Source organism: Nanorana parkeri, unplaced genomic scaffold, assembly GCF_000935625.1.
Source record: "Nanorana parkeri isolate BGI_ZX_2015 unplaced genomic scaffold, ASM93562v1 scaffold2002, whole genome shotgun sequence".
NCBI classification, from domain to species: domain Eukaryota; kingdom Metazoa; phylum Chordata; class Amphibia; order Anura; family Dicroglossidae; genus Nanorana; species Nanorana parkeri.
This window is the reverse complement of record NW_017308270.1, coordinates 169,603-185,789: the sequence shown is the minus strand read 5'-3', so window position 1 is coordinate 185,789 and position 16,187 is coordinate 169,603. Positions and strand designations below refer to the sequence as shown.

General features: G+C 43.0%; 1 protein-coding gene across 1 annotated transcript in view; it reads right to left on the bottom strand.

Moving 5' to 3' along the window:
- Positions 1 to 864: 864 nt before the first annotated feature.
- Positions 865 to 16,187, bottom strand: part of CUNH8orf37 (chromosome unknown C8orf37 homolog) — a 22,199-nt gene continuing 6,876 nt past the window's right edge. Inside the window, exons 4-6 of the mRNA XM_018572334.1 lie at positions 10,942 to 11,007; positions 3,437 to 3,532; positions 865 to 1,097 (exon numbers count right to left, since the gene is read on the bottom strand). Of these exons, the coding sequence (XP_018427836.1) occupies positions 938 to 1,097; positions 3,437 to 3,532; positions 10,942 to 11,007 (322 nt within the window). The 3' untranslated portion in view covers positions 865 to 937. The remainder of the gene's footprint in view (positions 1,098 to 3,436; positions 3,533 to 10,941; positions 11,008 to 16,187) is intronic.

Genomic DNA, 16,187 nt, shown 5'->3' with positions numbered 1-16,187 from the left:
AAGGTACATATCAGTCTCATTTGCAAAATGGAATGTATAATCCCTTCCCAATACTTTTGTCTGAAATTCAGGCAAGCACATTTAGGTGAACTGTTCTATAATTCTGTTCAGTCGGCCTTGTTATCCGGGTCCTGGAATTCTATGCACTGCAGCTAAGCAAATCACCTGGTCCTGGACACACCCAGCCTGTAGCTGGACAGTAAAAGAACAGTGGCACGCTGGTGAGGTAATCTCTCTGCTCCTGCATTCTGTAAGCATGTTCCCTGTATTAGATCCACAGAAAAGCAAAATGGCCCTGACTGGTTCAGAGTACTGACCCTCCCTCTGCCAGCCTTAATGCTGCTGTACAGGGGATTACAGGGGGGTTGTCAAGACAGAATTTAGGTACTTTTGCTGGCTTTATCTTTTTTATTGAATATGTACCTGGATTAAATTTATGTATCTGCCTGGAAGTAAGATGTAATTGGCTGTACAGGGCAGTCTGAGGAGAATAAAGGTTAGAACATTATATATTATAAAACAAATTCTATATAACATGGTAACTCTTTGGTTCTGCATTCAGCATTATTAATCATAACTATATCCTGTCAGAAATATACTTATACTGCACATCATGGTAAAGAGTTAATAGGCACCTCTAGCCAAAACGAGTTTTAATCTGGAAGCGTGATGGAGAAATCTTCCCAACTCTCGTCATGGCTGTGGTTGGCAATGATCGGCTTTTTTAACTTCGCTAACACGGTCACTGGCCTAAGAGAATAAGCTGTATACTCCTATGGAGACTCCATTAGGGGATCGGGATACAGACATGAAGTATGTTCTACCCTTTGGCAGATTATACATTACAGCATTACACTTGGCTTTCACATTTCTCTTTTACAGGTGGAATTGTTCTTCATGTCCCTGATATTGTACATCCAGCCTTCACATGGACCCATCACTCAGAATGCTTGCCGCAAACCCATCGGAGCTGCAGTTCTTTGGAGAGGTCTGTCAGTTCATAGACCGACCTCCAGCTGCACTGACAGGCATAGGCTCGAGTTCCCTTCTTCCTTATCATCTTTGACTGCAGCTTGCTGTGTTCAGGCATACTGTTCCTGTAACAGGACAACGGTTACATGACAATGAAACTTACCACATCCCACCAAAAAAGGGAAATCATATTGTAAAACAATAATGTATAATGGCATAGGAAACATAACTATATAGCACCCTGGAAATTCTTTGACATATTAAAAAAAAAAATCATACATACATACACAGACAGGCAGTCCCTGGGTTACATACAAGATAGGGACTGTAGGTTTGTTCTTAAGTTGAATTTGTATGTAAGTTGGAACAGGTACATTTTTTAAGTGTAAATCCAGCCCAAATGTTTATTTAGTTTTGGAAAGCATAGGCAAGGGTTAACTCCCTGTAACGTTTGTTGTGTTGTGTGTGCCCCTGTTCAGAAGATTTCACCTCACTTTCTGTCCCTGTGACAATTGGATTTTGAAAATTTTGGGTTGTCGTGGAAACAAGGATTGGTGATAAAGCTTCAGTGGAGACACCATTTTCCCATGATCACTCTTACAGGAGTGAATTTCCCTTCCTAGGGGTAGATTTCCTCTCACTTCCTGTTGTCCCAAGGACAGGAAGTGAGATTAAATCTTTCTAATGAGGATACAGACAGCAGTAAAAACCTCAAAGTGACCCGGAAGAACAAGTGGGCACCCCTCGTCTGCACGTCTAACAAGAGCCAACTTCCTGTAATGTATGTACAGCAATACGAACCAGACCCAAAAAGGCGCGCACTCCTTGTCGGTATGAGCACGGCAGCATTACAACTACTGAAATGATGCGCGGTACACTTTGGCTGCAGCCTTGAACCCCCTGCTGTACAGTAATGGCCTCCGTTTGTAAGTAGGGGTCATATGTAAGTTGGATGTTTGTAACTCAGGGACTGCCTGTATATAGCACACTGGAAATTATTTGTCATATTTTATATATATACACACACACACACACAACATCAATATTTAATAAATGCTTAGAAAACAAAACAAAAAAAGGTCCATAACCATTGCAGTTTCTCCTTTAGTAGCCGGGCAGATATTGAACCATCAATTTGGAATGTGTGTTGATAACTTCAGACACAAACGGGGCCAGGGAAAGTCCTGGAAGAGCGGTCCTGCATCATGATGCTCCTGGCTCAAAAGGGAATAGCAGAGCCCTCTCTGGTCTGCTGGACACCTGAGGACAGGGTCGCCATCAGAAATCATGGGGCTCTGTACAGCCTACCTGACAGGGTCCCCCAGGGGCCCCATACAGGAGTACTGTGTGTACCCCACTATTGGAGGTTCTGTCTTGTTGATGTTGCGGCACTGTGCGAATGAGGCCCAGCTCAGAGAAAGCCATACACAGCACGGTGGTCATGTGCTATTCCTCCTCGCCCTCCGGTCCAGTTCACATGGCTATACACGAACGTCCGTTTGCAAGATTTTTTTGCCGCGGTTGCCACACGTCATCCCATTTATTTCAATTGGCTGCCGCTTGTGTGACAAATGTAGCAAAGAAGGTCATGCAGCATTTTCAGCTGTGAGCTTCCTGCATCTTTCCAACCCCTTATTTATGCGCATTAGACATGTGTTCACTCGTGGTAAAAAAATGCGCATTTGATTGGCCGCATTTGGGGTGCCATTAACAAGTAAAGGCATCGCAAGTGCAATGCGCATTTTTGACGCGTTGCGTGAATGCCAGTGCACGCGCATTATATGCTTTTGGCACTTGTTCACAGAACGCCAAAGTGCGAACCGGTCCTTCATCCTGGGGAATCCTCCACTCATACTGCCTGCCTCACCTGAGCTGCTCTGTGCTCCACCATCCCTCCTGTCAGCCTGCACTGGTGGCACACCCACCACCACCGAAGTTCAGATGTGACAGCTTATCTGATGGGCAACTTACCGCCTGTAGCCCTTATTGGTGGCCCTGGCTGAGGATATGTAATCTAGCTGTAGATGAAGTTGGGGCCTCAGTGGCTAAGTGCATCCAAAACCTTGGGGGGCCATTGCTCAGCAATAGATTTATTTAATAATAAAAGCATCTGCAATGCTGTTTTTAAAACAAATGAAACTATGACAGGTTCACATTCACATTTGTCCTTCCATAATTCAAATGACACATGCTTAGGTGTTACCTCAAATCTTCTATTTTTAAGTTATCTAATGTACTGGCTTATTGTTAAAAAACAAAACTTCTCTACACACCACTTCTCTCCTACAGTTTTCATGGCACACACACAAGTATAAACCAGGCGGACAGAGTGATAAGCTTTCCGCTTGAAATTGCGCTTTGAATCAGTTCACATTTTATCTCCCCAGGACGGAGCGGAAATGTTCCACACAAATCAGGTCGCTAGATTACACTTAGTTTAAGTGCGGCAATCTCAGAAAAGTACCTGAAGAAGAGGTAGTCGCAGGAAGAGTCCCATTTGTAGTCATCAAATGACAAAACACTGAAGTCACAGCTGGTACAGCGCAGCTGGCTGCAAGCCCTAGTGCGGGGAAAAAAAAGAACAATGCAAGAACTAAAACACAACATCTCTGAGTTAAACGGATCTCGGATGAAGACTGAATAAAAGTGAACACATTAAACTTACTAAACTAACATTATAAATGAAAAGAGTCCACCTACTGATGGCTGTACTGACCTTCACACATCTTAAAGTGACACTAAGCTCAGGAGTCAAATCTTAATGTGCCCACACACCTTGCGATAATCGTACGATAATCGCGGGAAATCCCGCGTGTGTGGAAGGCGTGCGACCTCTGCTACTGTAAGGTCGCACGACTTTTATCTTAGGAACATGTTCCAAAACCCGCCGAGAATCGTACGATTGACGGCGGGTGTGTGGTATGTTCGTAAGATAAATGCCGCACCGGCCGGTGTGCGCAAGCGCACACTGCCCGTTCAGCATTGCGGTCATCGGAAGCCCGCCCCTCAGCGGGGCGGACTTGCGGTCATTGCAAGTACAACCCTGCCTGTCCAAGATAGAAAGATCGTACGTTTATTTAATTACCTTACAACCATCGCAAGACAAAAGTCTTGCGATGGTTGTAAGGTGTGTGCCCAGCATTAGAAATGCATTCTAATAACAAAAATGTATTTTATTTGTGCATCACTCAGCTTTAGATCCTCAAACCATCTCTGAATTGGTGCTGACATTGTCCTTCCTTCTGGAGGGTGGCTGCTTTTGTTCCCCATGGTCCCTGTGTGTGTTGTAAAGTCGCCACCACTCCAAGCTCGCTCCTGTGATGGAATACAATCTCATGTTTAGTTTACTCTATGTATTGAGTTTGTAGTCCATCACGGGAGTGAGCTTGGAGCGGTAGCTACTTTACAACACACACAGGGACCATGAGGAACAATAGTAGCCCCCCTCCAGAAGGAAGGACAGTTTCGGCACCAATTCAGAGATGATTCGAGGATCTACAGCCAAGTGATACACAAATCAGATACATTTTTGTTAATAGTTAGGGTACTTGAATGTATTTTTAAGATTTAACTCCTGAGTTTATTGTCCCTTTAACAGGCACCTTAGAGGCTCTGAAGTTCGACATAAATAAGTTACACAAAACTCAACTTCAGCTCAAAAAGTTAAGCTCTTCCACACATGTTACAATCTGACTATACATTTTTTGTACAAACAATTTTAAACTTACCACATCTATGAAATAAGAGCACCTAACTAATGCACCCAATCAATCTGCATCCAGCCAGGCAGGTCCTTGCACTTCATACGTATTGGTTGATCTAAAGGAGATTGTATAGTCAGATTGTAAGGTCTGTGGTGAGCTTAACACCTCATTTTGCCCCTTCTTCTGGTTGATGAGGCTGTCCATCACGTTACAGAAACATCAAATTGCAGGTATATTGTTGCTGGAGTTAATATTTCCATTGGTCATGGTACATCCAGAGATATCTAAAGGTACATGCAGACTGCTCTGTGTGCTGCTTCTCAGTCATGCTACTAGTTTAGTAAGTGTAATATAATGTAAAATACATCTCCATACAATATAATATACTTTGCATCCTAATTAAAATAACAGAAATAGATATGCAGCCAAATGGACATTGTACTAACAACAACCTCTATTTGCATAGTTTTACCTCCAATTTTCTGTTAAAGCAGCTGTGCCATGTGTCTGAAACGACTGTGCAGTCCATCAGAGGTATACCTAATGCACTCAGTGATCTGCACTGAGCAATGATCTGACACCCCCCTTCCCATTCTCTGCTATACAAGTCTGTGTACTGAGGGGTGTGGCTGTTACTCAGCTCTGCCAGTACAGAGCATTGTTGCAAATCTCACTTATTGATATATTTGTACAAAGACCAATAAACCATACAGGCCAAGCAAACACAAAAGGGAGAACCTGAATTAAGTGCACAAGTTTGCTTTACAGGAGGACGGACGATAATCGGTCATTATTTTTTTGTCTTTTTTCAGTGCCCTGATGTTTGGATTCACTGCCAGACAGATTGAGATTTCTGTATGTTATCACTTTCTTAACAGGTCAGAATGCCCTCTCTGCCCCCTGTGACAGTGGTCGGGCTTGTTGATTGGCACCAAGCACTGCACTGTGTGTGTGGGGTACTGTCATGCTCCCCCATACTCTGGTATTTCTCAGATGGTCCAGCGGTCGATCAGGGTGGTGGTGTGCCGCAGGGAATGCAAGTATGGGCTACTTACAGTCCCTCCTGGAAGGTGAACCTGTTACTTTGTACATATTGGCTTCTAGAAAGTATTGCACTACTCCTTATAGCAATTATAATGCAATAAAGACAGTATACTTACAAACAATCATCACATGCTATAATAAGCTCCCAATTAATCTGGATGTAGCCTCAGGTGGGGGACATACCATTATCATTAATCCCTAAAGGCAGAGCAAGTTAGTTTGAGCCCCCCCCCCCCCCTCCCCCCAAAAGAATACAAATAATCATCAAGTTTAGATTACAGTAACCTAAATATACATAGTGATTTATTATTTCACATGCCTAGTACAATTCCATTTAAAAACAACTCCGAGCTCCTACAAACACATACAGCACATGGAAAGCTAGAAAAGCAGCTGCAGATGTTCAGCTCATTTCATTATAGTGTCACACCTGTCCTGACAGGAAGCTCCACCCTCTTCCTGTAAAGCTCCTCTTTTCCCACAGTGACACTGGAGATAAAACCTGCAATTCCACTAAACAGCATGTGAATTGTTGTCATTGTCTATTGGAGGTAGGAACCACAATTCATAATATGCCAGCATGTTTTTTTGCCATATTACCATTTGGGTTATTATTACCATTACAAAAAAAAGGTGTGGTTAGAACTAGATAAACACTGAAAAACATTGAAGATCGAGACAAAAGCACTTGTGTTAAAAATTCACCCATCCCTTATAAGCATATCTCACTTTTTGAAGAATAAAAAATTATAATAATTATTTAATAATAATAATAATAATTATAAATTCACATATATTGCAAAATAAATAAATGTGCATTCATTATTTTTTTTGCATTTGAGCTTGCAAAGCATTGCAACCACGATGAGAGAATCAAAGGTTCAATGCTCTGACTCCTGTCCCTCCAGCCCCAGATCTCTAGCAAGGTACAGACCTTTGGTTATGGAGCTGGAGAAGAAAGATTTTACTGTGAGCACCAAAATCCTGTTTTCTCTTTCGTTCATTGAAGGACGCAGCCATCAGAAGATCTTGACCATTGTGATGTCCCAAAGCAGTGTAAAATACAGGGTGGGCCCAAAACCGAATAATAAAAAGACAGAATTGAAACAACCCAAGGGAAACTCAAAGTGCCACCTGCAAAACCTTGAACCAAAACTGGTGTCCAATGGTCAAGATCTTCCGATGGCTGTGTCCTTCAATGAGAAATGATCAATAGACAACATCCCTGCACTTGTGTTTTATTGAGAACTATAGGTCCCTCTGCTGTGGGACTTGTAATTTTTTCATTCACTGATCCTGTGAATGGATCTGTGAATAAATGGCAAGGCTGTTTAATAAGAGCCATGGCGAATTACAAATACCCAGGAGCCGACAGGGAGAAGCACCACATAATGCAAGTGGGGGAGCTGTTTGAGGGTAGGGGGCTGCAAAATGGCACCATGTTACACCCTAGATTTGGGTGTAACATGTAAGATAATGTTAAAGGCAGAAGGTATAGGACACTGCATAGCATATACTAGGGGTGCTTAGGCACAACTGCTGCAATGGTGCCTTCATTTAGCACCGATATTACAAGCAGCAATATACCAACAGGTCTTATTAACAAACTGTTTCATGAGTCATTAATTAACTTTCAAGAGCACGTATGAAACACAAATAAGCTCGGCTCTCTGCATGGAAAGAGCAAACTGAAGGGACTGAGATGATTTATGGGGAGGAAAAACATTGTACTGGCAGCTATTCTGAATGATTCAATGGCGCCACCTTCTGGTCATCGACTGCTATAATCAAGTAACAAGGATGCAAGAAAATGACTGAGAATGTTTTGTGGACACTACAGGGGTCATAGACAGGCAGAATGGCTCTCTGAGAGTGATAAGTGAATCACATTCATATCACTGGAAACCAATGCGTTCTTTTCTCAGTCTGTGCTCAAACATTTTTCAAGCAAGTTCTGTTTCTTTTCTCTACAGAAATTTGATTATTGGCATTCAGCCATATTGATATGTTCAATTATGTTTGACAATTCTTTATTCAATAAGAAGACATATTAAGCCCCTGCGTAGCCTGATCCTCAACCACTAGAAGTGACGCAGTGACTAGCATTACTTACCTGTAATATGGGAGCCCTTTGCATACTTATTAGGCTGCTTTCTATGCTAGGGAAGCTATAGGTAATAGAGGAAATCCCACGCTCTTTGTTCTTCCTTTCAGTTAAATAAAAAATGCTTGGTCACTCTCTAAAAATATTAAAGCTGAAGTTTTTTTGTCATTTTGTTTGTCAGCGAAGTTATCTCTAATGCTGTATATAGTACTGTCTGGATAGCTGTTTTGTTCCTAGAGTGCAGCTTAAATGAATTGCCAATTGATCAAATAAAATCTCTGTTCGGGTTGTATATACACAGGGGAAGGGGGCTACACACTAGTAACAATACATAAATCTATGTGGGTCTCCTAAATAACATTTCCATTCACCGGCTGGGAACACAGAAAATACCTGGTACATTTGGGTACAGAAGTTCATGTGACCCTGTCCCCTTCCTCTCACGTGGCCTGCATGTCCATTGATTCTACACTGTCACATGGGTGATAAGGAAGCCCTCAGCTGACTGGTGTGACCTGAAGCTTAAAGCAGATACAGTGGTACCTCTGTTCACGAACTTAATTCGTTCTGCGATTCTGGTCGCGAACTAAATTGGTCACGAACCGAATCAAACTGTGATCAGACCGCGATCTTGACCAGAGGAAGCCACGACCAGTGTCAGAGCAGGGAAGATGGTTATTGTCGTGTTCATCAACCAATGCGGAGTTCGTGAACGGAAGCAAAATTTTGCCGAACTTCCTGTTCGCGAACCAAATTGTTCGTGAACAAAAGCGTTCGTGAACCGAGGTACCACTGTATTGCATGAAATGCAAGGTCTGCTGGCTCCCCCATTAAGAAACACATATGGGTCTGCAAATAGTTTGTAAATAGAACCCTATGTGTTTCCTAAGTGGGGAGCTACATAAGTATCTATAAACATTTGTTTAAATGTTCTTTAGCATTTTTTTTACAAATCATATGTAATTTTGAATGTTATTAATGTAAAATGTAATGTAGTATTGCATTATGGCCACTAGATGGAGCTCAGGAGCATAGCGAATAATTCATTTATAGATGGCTTAGTGCAAATAGATTTGTTTAGTACATGTTCACTTTAAAGCCACACACAGGCCGATGCTCAGAGGAGGATGGGAAGCATGAGAGAGAGCGACTGGCTAATGCAGAGAAGCTCTCAGCATCGGTCCTTCTTTCCCCCTCACTTTCTCTCCCCCCCCCGCCCCCCAGTCTCTAGCACATCCCCGGGGCCTCTGTCTGCTGGGAAACACTTACATTTCCTCCAGGCAGCCGTCCTGCAGCTCCTCTTCAGCCACATTCTCTGGCGCTTCTGCCCAGGGAAAACAATTTGCAGGACCGTTCGCAGTTACTGTGACACACTCAGGGGTGCGGAATTTGTATCGGAATTGTACCTCTAAGCCCCTATGTGCTAGCAAAGTATTTCCTTTAAATCGTTAATTGTGACCGTTAATAATATGCCGTCCATCATTCACTGCCATAAATGGCAACGCTCACAATTAACCATTACAAACGAATACTCTGTAAATAAATGCCGGTTTCCTCGGTAATCCCGTCTGTACGCAAGCGCAGATACTGGGTCGGTGTTCTCGACAGAACACCGCACTAAAATTTTAAACAAGCGGCTGCCTGAGGTCCCATGCGGTGCCATGGCGGTTGGGTGGGCCCTACATGATTTCTTACACCAGGGCCCTGAAGGTTCTAGATACGCCTCTGGGTGTAAGAGTATTTTTACTTTTTCTTCTAATGTTTTTTTCTTTCACTTTGCATCTCTTAATGGGTGTGTGTGTGGGGTGGCCTTTGATTCTCACACGAAGTCTGGTTTAAATGGGGCTCTCTTACTTTGCTTCTGGCTCCTGAACGGATCAAGGAGCGGAGGCAAGGTGGAATATGTGCAAGTGGAGTGCAGGGATTAATGTAAACCTGTTGCTTTGGCCTGAATGAGCAAAGTACATGTTCACTTTAAAGCCTATTGTTGCAAATGCAATAGAAAAAAAATATTTTTATTCTATAATGTTTTTAAAGGATAAGTGCACGTTTAACTTACTTATCTCTGATTAAGTCCCACTCCCATACCCAAGTACTTTCAGTATAATTACCTCCAACCATCTTCACTGTAAGGCTGGCTTGGCACTGGATTCCGAAATCTCCCGCGCTCTAGCCGTGAAAGCGTCTCCATTGTAATGAATGGAGGCCAAAGCAAATGAGCAGCTAAGAAGATGCCAGAAATTTACAAGCAGAGGCTGTGCATTGCCGGGCAGACAGCACAGTAAAGACGTAAGAACAGTAGAGTTGTAGGGACCTAGAACATTCTGAAATTGATGGGGTAGGGGACAATGAGGGTTGTAATAGATAAATGTGCGTGTGATATTTTAATGAGCATTATATCATGCACATGACCTTTCAGATGTCACTGCTGCCTTTATTTTACATAAATTATAAATGAAAGAATACAAGTATCCATTTGAAATAAGCTGACTATATTCCATAAGACTCGTATTAAAATGACATTAAAGTCAACAAAATGTTTCCCTCCCCCCCATGTTAATGTTACCACTTACCTTAAATGATGTCTCTTATTCCGATCTTCTTCCTTCCTGATGTTTTCATCTGTCCCTCCAGCGGTGTTGCGGCTCTCCGATCCAGCGCTAACTGCTCTGTCCCTCCGATCCAGCGGTGTCTGCATGCGGGTGCACGCGTCCATAGACTTACCTTGCGTCTCTGCTCGTCTCCCGGCCGAGAATCCGAACTGCGCATGCCCCAAGATCCTTTGTGGCCGCACGAGCAGTTCCTGATTCTCGGCGCGGGAGCGCGCAGCGATGACGAGGTAAGTTTAAACCGCTGTTAAAGTGTTTAAAAAACAACAACTTTTTGCCTATATCTACTGCATGCTAGCTAGTAGATATAGGCAAAAAAAACGGGAGGGTTTAGAACCCCTTTAAGATGGTCTTTGCCTTCATGTACAGTTATACATTCCACCATGGAACAAAAAATGTCATATCATGCAGGTCTTACCACTCGTTCCAAATGATTGATGACTTTGCCACTCTCCAGATAAGTTATAGTATACAAGTACCATTAGATTATGTGAAAAACAATATTTACCGTTCTGATATATGTGTCCCAAAACCAAAGGAAATCATGGTCCCACCAAGGTAGACTGGACAACATCTGCAATACAGAAATGTAATGTGTAATTGTAATCTTTGACATCACATATCAGTACTTTATATGTTGGGAGGCCCAAATGTGACCATTGCTGAAATTGAGATTATTTTATGATTTCAATTTATTTTTTTAAGCAACTAAAAGCAGTCACTTCTGACCTCAAAAGCAAACTGAATACATCTAAGAGCACGATGCATTTGTTCACAAACACAAGCCCTTAAGTTTTTTGCAGAGGGGCGGATTTACTAAAGTAATACAGACTGTTCATGAATCTTTACAGAGCTTAGTAAATGCAGTAAAGCTATATTCACTTTTACTACCTAATTATGTACAAGGGAAATAAAAATATAAACAGGATTTGTTCTTACCAGCGACAGGGCAATTGAGGTGAACACAGCTTCACCTTATTTGCTAAGCAGTGAACATTCACCCTGCTGTGCGGATCTCTTTAACCTATATATCTTAAACATCAAACATGTCTTCCTCCCTAAACTCAGATTGTAGAACCACATTGATTTGAGCAATGATGGACTTTTAACTTCCATCACTTTTCAAAGACCTGAAGAATTTTTGTTTTGCAAAGATCACATAGGCTGCTTCGTCTTCAGGCTCTGAAAATGGGATCCCATCTGTTAGTCATGAAGAACACTCAGAACCTGGTAATGAAAGCTTCAGAATTTCCATCCCTTACTTCATCGTATATGTTCCAAATGGAAAATCGCAAACCATCTGTGCACCTTCGGGAGTGCTTAATCTCCAGAGTCAGCGTTCAGCTACTCAAAGCACAATCTGCACCCAAATCACGTATACCACAATCATCTAACTTTATTCTTTTGGGCTATTTATAAATGTTTTCACACAACTTTCACCCAAGAATCGAACATTATACCAACTGAATCCATTTAGAGAAAATAATTGAATCTTGGCCTCTCCTTACATCTAATATTCATCACGTATTACAAAGCTGGGTTTTAATACTTTAGAAACAATGAACTTTCAGACAATGTGGACCTATTCTTTTTGCCTCCTCCCCATACCTTACAGATTCCACTCTCCCCCTCCACTTATGTATACTTACCGAGATCCGACAACATGGCCTTCTGCGTTTGTTGACATCCCGCACCACTAGTCCTCTCTCTTGGTTGTGCCTGCGATGTGGAGCCCCATAAAAGTCTATGGAGCTCGTCTTCTGGCCAGGAGATGGAGCTAGACAAGCCCCATAGGACCGTGGTTCTTAACTGGTGGATCGTGACCCAAATGTGGGTCGCAACCCTGTGTTCAGTGGGTCACCGTGTGCCGTCCACTGTGCCAAGTGAAAGGCTCCTCAGCTTCCCCCTAGTGCAGCACTGTCAATTCTTGCGCCAAGCAGCCATTCAAGATATGTTGCCCGACACTAAGGGTCACCTTGAGGTGGGGTGGCTGGGGGTATGGCTGCGAGGGAGCTCTATACATACGTGCATTGCTCACAACTCCCTGGCGTGCCCTGTAGAGTTGCCTGGACCGAAGTGACGTCACATTCTGGCTCCCGGCACCTCTACAGGGCACACAAGGGAGTTGTACCAGCAATGCACATATGGATGGAGCTCCGTCACAGCACAGCAGCCCACACTGGACCCCAGGCTAAGGATACACTCCAGTTCTCATAATGTAGGAAGACTGGGTGGATCATAAACATTTTTTATTTTTTTTAAATGTTTATCGGAGTGTGTATGTGTGTGTGAGAATGTCTGTGAGATTGTGTCTGTGGTCTGTTTACATCAGTACAGTGCAATAATCACACAGTCCCATGCGATTAACGCACCTGTACCATGCAATCGCACCAACCGCGAGTTCTGATGCGGGAGGTGTGCTGCGTTGCCATTCATTTGAATGGCACCCCAAACACACTTTCTGCCCACAGTACGATCGCCCACCCTGGAACGTGTGGTATCTCAATGCCGTGCAGTCTGGTACGATGTGACTGTGGGTCGCGACTTAATGACCAAGGACAAATGTGGGTCCTGAGGTTACACAGGTTGAGAACCACTGCCATAGAAGACTATGAGGCTCTACTTGGCAGGCGCGGACAAGAGAGAGAGAGAGAACTTGCAGTGTGGCATGTAAACAACTCCCAGAGGCCACGGGCATCGGATTGAGGTAAGTATGCATATGTGAAGGAAGAGAGTGGGATATGTTAAGTCATAAGGGGAGGGGGCCAAAAGGGATAAGTGTGCTTATTATTTAAATATTAGCAAACATTTTCCCTAGTTTACTACTACAAACATCACCAGTCTAGGCTCGGTACTATTCCTAATCACATTTAAAGCTCAGATGCAGACAAAACTTTTTTTTTAAAGCTTTGGATAGTATGAGGAAAAGTTAGAACCTATGCCCATTAATTTTACTGTCTGAACCACCAATTGGATGATATTCTCTCACTTCCTGCCCTGTTGATAAGGTGCCAGTAGGACAGGAAGTGATAGAAAACTGGAGGCAGGGGGTTGGATATGGACTCTTTTATATTTTGTAGCCCCTACTCTGTATTTAAAACGGGATATTTTCCTCCCACGTTGTGACATATCAGGGTTTAGTAGTGGCATAGCCTCATGGATGGACTGATTTCTAAGACCCAAAAGTAATCACTAGCCTATAATAATTAGAAAACTTTGGTGTGAAAGTCTGATGTCCCCTCCAATCCCCGGGGAAGATGGTTCCTGATCTGGCTGCATGTGGAAACGGAGAGAGGGGGGTGTGATACACACATGTTGTTCCATGGTGACATACTGTATGCCTGTATACATACACAAATCTTTGTTAAATTGGACAAACTGCTGTTAATATGTAATGTTTTCATCATCTGACTTCAATGTAATTTGTATTTCCTTATAGAAATTAGACCTTGTCTGCAAAACGAGTCACACTACTACTTCCTCGTGCCAAGTATCTCCCGGTCATCTAAGACACGTTTTGTAACCTTATGTATATGCTATGGCCTGGTGACACAAAGCTGAAGTATACCAATATTGGATATGAAGGGAGTAGGCGCTGGGTTACTGTGCGATCAATGCTGATTTAAGGACTGTAACTGTCACTATGTTTGGAACAATGCACCATTGTACTTTATATGTCTTTTTTTAATGATGAGTGTAATATGTTTTGTATAATTTGCTGATTTTGAATAAACTAGAAGGCAACCTTTCCACATGGCTGAATTAATTCATGCTTTCATTTTCTTCATTGATCTGTACATTTTTGGACAGCTAAAAAATCCTTTACAATTGGATGGTATGTTTATTCAAATAGCATTTTTATTACTGTCTGAACCCCTAACGGGACCATTTTCTCTCACTTCCTGCCCCATTAATAAGGTGCCAGTAACACAGGAAGGAGATAGAAAACTGGAGACAAAGACCGCAACCAAAACATTTTAGAATAGTTGAAAAGGTTTGGAACTAGAGGTGCACCGAAATGAAAATTTTAAAACCGAAATGAAAAAAAAATGTCGGGCCGAAACCGGAAATGTTTTTTCCTAACTTTTTCAAATTTTATAATATTTTATTTCTATTTATTTTTTATGAACTTTTCAATTTTTTTACATTTAATTTTTATTCAATATTTTATTTTTTTACTTTACTTTTAGGTGCTTCAGGGAAATATTAGGGGTCTAAACAGACCCCTGATATTTCCCTTTTAAAAGAGCCTGAGAACACAGAGTCTTCAAAGACACAGAGTCCTCAATCTCTTTTTCTGCAGCCCGTTATAAATGAACAGGAATCCTCTATACTGAGTGTTCCTGTTCATTCATAACATGAGGACAGAGTATGTTTACTATAACCACAATTATGAATGAACAGGAGGTGATGTAAATCACTTCCCATTCATTCATAATTGAGATTATAGTAACCACACTATGTCCTCAATTATTTACAAACACTCAGCGATCACTGACTGCTTGTACTGGTCTCCTTCCTGACAGCTGTCACAGGAGGCTGAGCGAGCGGTGCGGCTGGAGAGCTCGATCTGACAGCTGACTCCTCTCCTGCACCGCCGGCCGGCCTCCTGTGACAGCGCTGGCTGTCTCCACCCACACGGCCGCTCTCCTGATCTGTGACAGGAGGCTGAGCGGTGCGGGGAGGAGAGACGCCGGCCGCTCACAGCGCTCTCCTCCCGCAGCGCTCGGCCTCCTGTGACAGTTTCTCTCCTCCCGCTGGGACACAGAGCAGCACCTAGCGGGGAGGAGAGAAATCCCTGATGCACCTCTATTTCGGCAGAAAAGTCGCACTTTCAGCATTTTGCCAAAAGTGCCATTTTTGGCTGATATGCTTCGGCGGCCGTTATATCGGTGCATCCCTAGTTGCAACCTAGAACAGGTTTTAAGCGCCAACTGTGTCAAATTGGAGAAATTTCCCTTCACTTCCTTTCCCAGTGACAAGTATAGGAAGCCATAGGAATTTTTTCCAATGAGGACTGATACAGCAGCTAAAATATCTTTTTTAGTAGAGTGAAGAAGAGTTAGGAGCTCTCGTTGGGAGTTTTATTTGTTGACAGTCTTTCTGTCCTATTAATCCCCGTTCCTCTCCTTTCTTGTCTTCATTTCTTTATATATAACGGTTACCATGACAGCTGTGGTAACCGTTAGGTTGTTTTAGGTTGGTTTAGGTTACTCTTAGATTGTTGTAGAGTTTAATATATTGGTTACCATGACGCTGTGAGTTATTAGGTTGTTGTAGAGTTTAATATAACGGTTACCATGACGCTGTGAGTTATTAGGTTGTTGTAGAGTTTAATATAACGGTTACCATGACGGCTGTGAGTTATTAGGTTGTTGTAGAGTTTAATATAACGGTTACCATGACGGCTGTGAGTTATTAGGTTGTTGTAGAGTTAGGTGTCACTTTTTAGTGATATTCTGGTAGATTAGGGGTGCCCACAAGGTCGATCGCGATCTACCAGTCGATCGCGTAGCGATCACTGGTTGATCGCCATGTCCTCTCCTCCCGGCGCTTCTCTGGATCCCCGCTGCTCTCCCCAGCGGGGTTCCGAGAAGAAGTGAAGGAACCGGCGGCGGGGGAGGACGGAGCCGCTGTCACAGAACTAATGAAGAGCGGCGAGGAGAGAGAGAGACGCTCGGCCAAGATCTGACAGCCGGCGCCTCTCTCTCCCCTCACTGCTCGTCCGTTCTATCACAGCGGCTCCGCCCCCCC